An 8,446-nucleotide genomic window follows, 5' to 3' on the forward strand; every position below is an offset into this window, starting at 1 on the left:
TCGAGCAGGAGTGATAAACACACTCTTAACATTTTCTCTGCAATCACCTCCAGGCAACAATCCACCTCTCAGCTCGCTCGCTCTCTCTCTCTCTCTCTCTTTCTCTCTCCACTGCGCATTTCGGGGAGTAGAGAGTCTGAACACACAGCCACCCATCAGCTCACCTCTCCCTTTGATTGGTCGCCATAACAACATCACCATGGTAATCAGCGTGCATTGACTTTGATTCTATTTATGTGATGATGTCAGCTGACGGGGAAATCTAAAAATTTGTGTTCTCTGCTGACATGCACTGACAGATGCAGGGTGATGGAGGAATGTGGGCTGTCACACACTCTTGTGTTTGGACTTTGGGCTTTGTTTGTGTGCTCGTCTGCACAGATGCAGGCACGCACATACAAAATTATTTCCACCCACCCACACATGGCGCATCACCCATTATTACACTATGCTAACAAATTACAAATCTGTTGTCCAAGACCTTTGTGTTTTTAAAAAATCTTTTTACAAGGGTGTGGATGGAACATTTGGGGGGGGGGACATATAACACAGGGTGGGGGTTGGGGGCCAGACATTTTTTAGCATCAAACACTTTATATCCTGCATTCTGGTGAATTTGTATGCACCAATTTATGAATTTCCTGCATCAATTTACAGTGAAAATGTCTTTAATTTTGTCAAAATAAAAGTTCTCTGCTACTTTCATGTTTTCACTGGGGGGGACAAATGCACAGGTTTTAATTATTGAGGGGGATGTGTCCCCTGTGTCCATTCTGTTGCTATTTTTACCCATAACTGCTGTAAAGACCCACCTAAAAAATCATTATCGCTGTAAATGTAGTGTACTATATATATGAAATATTCCCACTGCTCTACCTTGTACACTAACTGATCGAAGCAGCAGCAGACCAGTGACTCCAGTATTTTGCAAAGTAAAACGACTCTGGGTAATGAGTCTGGTGACTTTGAGCTAACGCGATCACTTCCCTATTGGAAGGGGCTGTTGGCAAAGTAAAGTGGTGAAAATGTTCTAAATATTGTGTATGCTTAAACTGATATTGATGTTTTAGGTGGATGGCAATGAGCAGCGTTTGCCCAGTGCCGTTTAGGCAGCACTGTGGTGCAGTGGTTAGCACTGTGGTGCAGTGGTTAGCACTGTCGCCCACAGCAAGAGGGTTCATAGTTCGAACCCCGGGATGGGGGAGCCCTTCTGTGTGGAGTTTGCATGTTCTCCCCGTGTCAGCGTGGGTTTTCTCCGGGTACTCCAGCTTCCTCCCACAGTCCAAAGACATGCAGGTTAATTGGTGACTCTAAATCGTCCGTAGGTGTGAATGTGAGTGTGAATGGTTGTCTGTCTCTGTGTGTCAGCTCTGTGATAGTCTGGTGACCTGTCCAGGGTGTACCCCGCCTCTCGCCCAATGTCAGCTGGGATAGGCTCCAGCCCCCCTGTGACCCCAACAGGGGAAATGAATGAATGATGAGGAAGTTTTCTACTCAGAAGTTATTCTAAACTAAAATCGTGTACCAGTCTGTACTGATATAAGATATCTTTGCTGTCCAATGAATACCCTGAATCTCCAAATGTGGTAGGGAGTAGGGTTCCGAAAATATCCCACATTGTAAAATAAATGAGCCACTTAAAACCAGTAGATTAGCAGAAAAATGCCCTGTCACAGAGCTGCTATTTTTCTTAACTAATGACGAGTTGACATTATGGAAATACATCGCAGGACAGCAATGATGTGCAAAAATACCACAAAATATGTCTTTGTGTGTGTGTGTGTCGGAAATATTCTGCAACTGAGCGACAAAGAGAAACATAAATAAAAGAGAAGTGAGTACAGATGTTTTTTGAGATCTTGTGTGAATGTGAACGGAAGTTTGTGGGATTTTGTGTCAGTCTCTGGTAATTACACTTGTAAACAAACAAACAAATGAAGGAAGCAGAAATAAACAGCAGGGAAACAACTCTGTGGAGCCCAGCACCTAGTCGGAAAAAATCAGCAGTCTATGAAACTAAGAATTAGAGAGTGGAGGAGAAACAGCGGGGTGACAGCAATGATGGATGGAAAATGTGGGTTTTTAGAAAAGATCTGTGTTTCATGGGGGTCAAAGGTCGTAAGAACACAAATGTCACAGTAATATCCATACAGATGTGATGCTGCAACTGTAGATTCTAGGAGGACCAGATTCCCTGTAAAGCCCTACAGGAAGAGGTCTCGTAAATGAAAAATGAACAGCTCCATGTTGGAGTCAGAGGTGCCATACCACTCATCACTTTAGCATATATGAGTCCTGGTTTCAGACACACTGTTTTTTTTACAGGCTACACATGTCAAGTAGCATGTGGATAATAGCCACCACATGTATGTGCTAAATCCAAGTCTTTCCGACCACTGCGAGAGCTTTCAGACGAGGTCAGAAAGCAGTCCGCACACAGATCCAGGAGGAATTTGTGAGAATCTGTAAAGCAGCGGAAGAAAATCTTACTATCCTCATCCTAACACAGAACAAAGAGCTTGTAATATTTTTTTTAATTTCATGATCTTTGCAAACTCGACCCCTACCTCCAGCCTCAGGACAAAGGGAGATTTACAGATATCATGACCAGGCTTTCAACCTGTGCAGCCGGCTCAGCCTGCGTGGATTATTACACCAGATGCTTTTACTCAGCTCATAAAAATACCCTCATTCACAGGAAATAATTAAACATTTACTGCCCGGTGCAGAGCCTTCCCTATCATATTTTCAGAGGAGAAACTTAATAAAAGCATTTGTGGTCATTTCACTGTGGCAAAATGATCTCCAGCAAAGGAGTCTTGCTTGGGGACACCACACACACATACACACACTCACACCACATTGAAGGCTCCTTATGCACATCTGTGAGCCAGAGATAGAGCACTATCTGTCCAGAATGTCATTAACTACCACTGCTGTAGATTTATATTCTCTCAGTCGTGCCATATGAGCCTGTCCAATTACATCCATAGTCTGAAGATCATCTCCATACACACACACTGCAATAAAGCCACAACACTGGTGAATGGATTTACTATTTGTGGAAAAGGCGTAAATTAATTCTCTACTTCATGGGCACACTGATTAGCTTGTCAAGAGGGCATCAGAGGTTGCTGCCATGGCGACAACACTGCAGCGCCACATGAGCTTAATATTGTGATCATTAATGGAATGAACAGTGGGATTAGATGATGGTATGAGTCGCACTAGAGATAATAAGGAAATGAGCCAGCGGACAAATGCATTGCACAGCACAGCACAGCGCTGATGCTTGAACTCGCAACATCAGCAGTGCCATCTACAGGCTGAGGAGAGACACAACACCTTCGACCCAACAGTGTTCCCACTTGTTTTTGAGTGCAACCCCTAAATATGAGATGTGAGACATTTAATTAGAAGGGTTTCTTCCTCTTAGACTGTTACATCTCAATAATTTTTGAAGGTCTGATATTTTATTCAGGGGTGGAGAGTAACTACTTGGATAGTCCACCTGCAGACAGTTTATGGAATATTTGTAACATTTCAACAGCTCATTAGTTGAGATTCAACAATTCAACTGTTTCGCTTTGTCTGTAGATTGTACATTGTCTATAGAGTATATGTGACAAGTCATGGGGGCCTCCCTAGTGTAGTGGTTAGAGCACTTGTCCTCCAAGCGGAAGGTCCAGGGTTGAATCCTGCTGGGGTCGACGTCAGCAAAGACATGCAATCGCAATCAAACGGGATCAGATTCCTTAAGGAGACTTCAGGATAAGAAGTAACTCTAGAATCTGAGCCAAGTCTTCAACGAAAGCGCATCTCAGGACCGTTGTAGACGGGAGGTTCCAGACGTAAAAGCAGATTCATATGTGACAAGTCATGAACATCCTCACTCACAACGACTTAGTTGAACTATTCAATTTACCTATGCAGCACAGGTTGAGTAAACATTTCAAATTCAACAAAATTATTCAGTAAATATAAAGTGAACTGTCACATGTACCCTACAGAGAAACACATACAAAGCGAAACAGTTGAATTGTTGAATCTCACCAATAAGCTGGTGGAATGTCACAAATACTCAAATGAAGTGTGACCGTTACCTTTATTCAACTCTAAGTTATTTATCTACAGCTTTTAGTTACAACTGACTGAACTGTATATCAGTTATTATCATTATCTTTAGCATTATTATTCACTCTAGTCACTGGTTCTGATTTTAGATACAAAACTTATGATAAACAAATGAAATATTATGCACCTTTTTTACATTCAACTACCCAACAGCATATCAGTTAGTTGATGTCTGCCTCGTCTGGACTAGCCGCAACATTAAACACTGCTTACATGTTAATGCATCCATAATAACCTTCTGGTGATAAATGCAATTGTGTAATAGGGACATTCTTATAATGAGTGATGATGCTTTGACTATATTTTGCCAATAAAACACATGTTCTTTTCCTTAAGTACACTTTTGCAGGGACTTTACTGGTAACAGCCCAGTTGGGAGTGGGAAATCACTGCTCTATTTTAAGTCAAGGTTCACAGTTCTTCTTCCACAGCTGTCTTTATCTCACATCAGCTCTCTCTCCTATTCCCTCATCTAGTTTAGATAACGCGTCTAATGCAGATAATGAATTCATGTCTTTGTGTGGTAATTACATGCAGACAGAATAACATAAATAATTTATTCCAAGTGAATCCCAGTGCATTCCTTCAGAAAGCAATACAACTTTACAGTGCCTCTTTAAAAACATGAGAAGATAAATTGCACAGCTGTTAATAGTAAAACATGCCCATTAGCCACAACAAGAAATATAGTGAATAAAATATAGATTTTCCTTAATATTTGTTTGTCTTTGAGTTATATACTGCACAGCTTTAGTGTTTAAAGAGGTGTGTACACTGACTGCAAGTCGAGCAGGTACCTCTCTCGTCAAATTGGGTGTGAATGATGGCGTGCTTTAGCTTGAACAACAGTCAAGCGTGATGCTGGTTCAACGTCGGCAGCGCAGATTGTTACAGTGCAGCAGTCTGTTAGGAGTTCTTGCAGCAGCTGCCGCGCCCCTCCTGTGCCTCGCTGTTGGGTCCGATGGGGCTGGACAGGGTCACGGCACTGATGGAGCCACGGGTCACCTGTCTGCTGGTCACCTTTGTATGGATCGCTGGAAATAATGGAACAAAGACGCCAAGTTTGCACCGTAGGTCATTCAAAGAGGGCGTACTGACGACATGCTGACTGAACATACCTGTGAGGACTTCATTGAAAGCATGTTCGACATTGGTGGAGTCCAACGCTGATGTCTCCATGAACATCAGACCTCTCTTCTCTGGGGTGGTGTGGTCCGAGGGGGCAAGAGCAAGGAAAGGAAAGATCACAATTAATATTCAAGGAGAATCATTTACAGTGCTGAGCATTAGATGAAGCACAGGTGTAGATTGCAGGGGGATGCAGAGGACACATCCCCCTCAGTATTTAGAACATTTGCATTTGTCCCAATAAAAACATAGATAGAGCAGAGGACTTTTATTTTGACAAAATAAATTCATTTGCACCATAAATTGATGCTTAAAAATACCCAAGAATGCAGATAATTAAGTGTTTGATGCTCAAAATTTTCTGTCAGAGGAGCCTTAACCCCCTGTGTTATATGTGCCCCACAAAACTCACTCCCTTGGTCACATGAAACCTGTAGATATACCTGGTTATAACTGGTTTCTAACTGACCTGCAAAGTCCCTGGCCTCCTCTGTGGGCACGGTCCTGAGGTTCTCCAGGTCCCTCTTATTTCCCACCAGCATCACCACGATGTGAGGGTCCGAGTGGTCGAACAGCTCTTTCAACCATCGATCTGCGCTCTCATAGGTCAGGTGCTTGCTGATGTCGTAGACCAGCAGTGCTCCAACTGCTCCCCTGTAATACCTGTGACCACCAGGTGGGAGAGTCCAACAGAGATGGGCTGTATGTCAATTAAATGCATTTAAAATATGTATGCAATTACAACTTGTAATTTCTTTTTAATGGACAGAAAAACAGTAGATGCAATTTGTAACAAAATAGTACAAGAGCTTGTGTTTATGTATTCAAAATACTTAAATTTATATGTGTAATTTTATTCTAAAACAAGACACATTCACCCCTCCAGGTTCAATATAGTGATCAGCTGAGAATCCCACCTACGTTGAGGGAGTATTATCCGCCTTAGAAAACAAAATAGAGAAAAGGACTCGGTACCAATCGTGAGTAAAGCTGAACCATGCAGAGGAAATGAGGCGTTTGACTGACAGAAGCCACCCAGCATGAATTCGCAGCTCCCCAACTCCAAAATAACACAACCGGCCTCTTCAAAGTTATGATGTGGGAGATTAGAATTTAGATTAGGATAAAAAATAAGAATGGCAATGTGGTGGGGTTAAGGTCATATATATATATCGAAGTTACACACTGCCTGGAATGTGGTATCAGTTTGGACAGAAAGTATTCTTGTATTTTCAAATTACAAAATACTTATTTTAATTAATAAAAGAATCTCAGGGGTGTCGGTGGCTTAGTGGTTAGAGCAGGTGCCCCATGTAGGAAAGGCTTCATCCTTGCTGCAGCAGCCCCAGTTCAACTCCAGCCTGCAGCCCTTTGCTGCATGTCACTCCCCCCCACTCTCTCTCTCTCTCCCCCTTTCATGCTACTCTGTCCTATCGCTTAAAGGCAAATCAATCTTCAAAAAAAGGATCTCAAACCAATATTTTCTATTTGATTTTGATACATTTGGAGAGCAAGAGTTAGTAATTTGTAGCAGCATGCTCTGTGATGTATTTGTGCTTTTATCTGGAGACCAAACGTGTGAGTTGGATCTTATTAGTCAAACTGGAAGCTGTTATTGCAAAATGTTTGAAGGAGATGTGACTGTTAATTGCATCACTCAAATCAGTGTGACTTAAACAGACACACGTGTGAGCCAATGCTGACGTGACGATTCTCACCTTTTTGTTGATGTCTCTATTACTCATGTATGTGTGTGTGTGTGTGTGTGTGTGTGTGTGTGTGTGTGTGTGTGTGTGTGTGTGTGTGTGTACCCACGCGGAGGTGATGGCCCTGTAGCGCTCCAGCCCTGCCGTGTCCCAGATTTGAGCTTTGATGGTGTAGTTGTCCAGCTGAACAGTCCGCGTGCTGAACTCGACGCCGATGGTGGTGCGGGTGTCGTGATTGAACTCATTCTTAGTGAAGCGGGACAGAAGGTTGCTCTTTCCGACGCCAGACTCCCCTATCAACACCACTGAACAAGCACACACAGGAGAAGCTGAAATTCATGAGTTGTGAGTACTGATTAACACATTGGTTTCATGACACACAAAGTCCAAAAATAATACTGTTAATTGGTAAATCTATAACTTTATGTGATGAATGAGACGTCCTTTATCTCATCTAACACGTGTAGACTCTCTGTCACCTCTAGGAGACACCTGACACTGTGACATCACATAAACGTGGCACTTTGTGGCTGACTTTACTTTGGAATGAATGGAATGAAGAATCATAGGCGGGATACTGTGTGTCAGTCAAGGAAATAATCACAATAAGCACATAACAGTCTTTTAGTGAAGCAGGGAATCTTGGAGGTTTCTTTTATGGGTCAAAGGTCAAACACATTACAGCAAAACAAGCAAAAACAAAAAGAAAGCCATCACTTCCTCCTTTTCCCACTTCATCGGAAATTGGAGCAGGCAGCTACAACCACCTGACAGCTTCAACGTCTACACAAGTAACACACTCTGTACACTGTCTGTTTTAGCTCCTCTGTTACAATCACAGCTCGAGCAAACATGACTCACCTTTGAAGACAAAATTGTACGACTCATCAGACCCCATGCTGCAATAAGTGGTGAAGGCTTCCCTCTTTCACTTGGTAAATATCCTGAAGCCACTTTCAATATTTGTCCCCAACAAAGTAGAGAAGAGTTAGAAAAAACAGGCCAAAGAAAAAAAAAACACGACCTCACTCCTCTTTCTCCATCTCCGGTGTGGAGAGAGAGAGTGAAGGTGGAAAAGAGAACAGGTTCAGCTGCTCCCACCCCTGTCCTTCTTGATCTGAGGATAGGGGTAGCTCTGCATAGGACAGAAGGGCAGGAAAGAGTCCTGTGGCCTGCCGATCCCTCATTAGCTGACACCCGAGGGAGGGCTGGGGGGGGAGTGGAGAGCAGGTGGAACAGGTAGAACCACTTGTAGTAACAGACTCCACCCATCCTTCCATGCCATTGTATGACAATCAGCCACTCCTAACAGATGGATCTGTGTACCAGAACGCCATTTTGCCACCTGTCTGATGCCTGCAGGGATGTGAGCAGAGATTTATTTGGCCTGTCGTGCTAAATTTTTATATCTGATTTTGATTGTTCAGATAATAATTAAAGGAACGCAGGCTGAAAACATTGAGGCTACATAGTATTTT

At 42.8% G+C, this 8,446-nt stretch overlaps 1 protein-coding gene across 1 annotated transcript; it reads right to left on the reverse strand.

Moving 5' to 3' along the window:
• Positions 1-4,677: 4,677 nt before the first annotated feature.
• LOC125904646 (ras-related protein Rab-25-like) lies at positions 4,678-8,108 on the reverse strand. Its single transcript, XM_049602208.1, has 5 exons — positions 7,830-8,108; positions 7,078-7,273; positions 5,732-5,925; positions 5,253-5,333; positions 4,678-5,168 (listed from the first exon to the last, which is right to left on the reverse strand). The coding sequence occupies exons 1-5, from the start codon at positions 7,864-7,866 to the stop codon at positions 5,041-5,043; spliced, it is 636 nt and encodes a 211-aa protein (XP_049458165.1). The 5' UTR covers positions 7,867-8,108; the 3' UTR covers positions 4,678-5,040.
• Positions 8,109-8,446: the final 338 nt, after the last annotated feature.

The sequence above is a fragment of the Epinephelus fuscoguttatus genome, linkage group LG17 (genome assembly GCF_011397635.1).
Source record: "Epinephelus fuscoguttatus linkage group LG17, E.fuscoguttatus.final_Chr_v1".
Taxonomy (NCBI): domain Eukaryota; kingdom Metazoa; phylum Chordata; class Actinopteri; order Perciformes; family Serranidae; genus Epinephelus; species Epinephelus fuscoguttatus.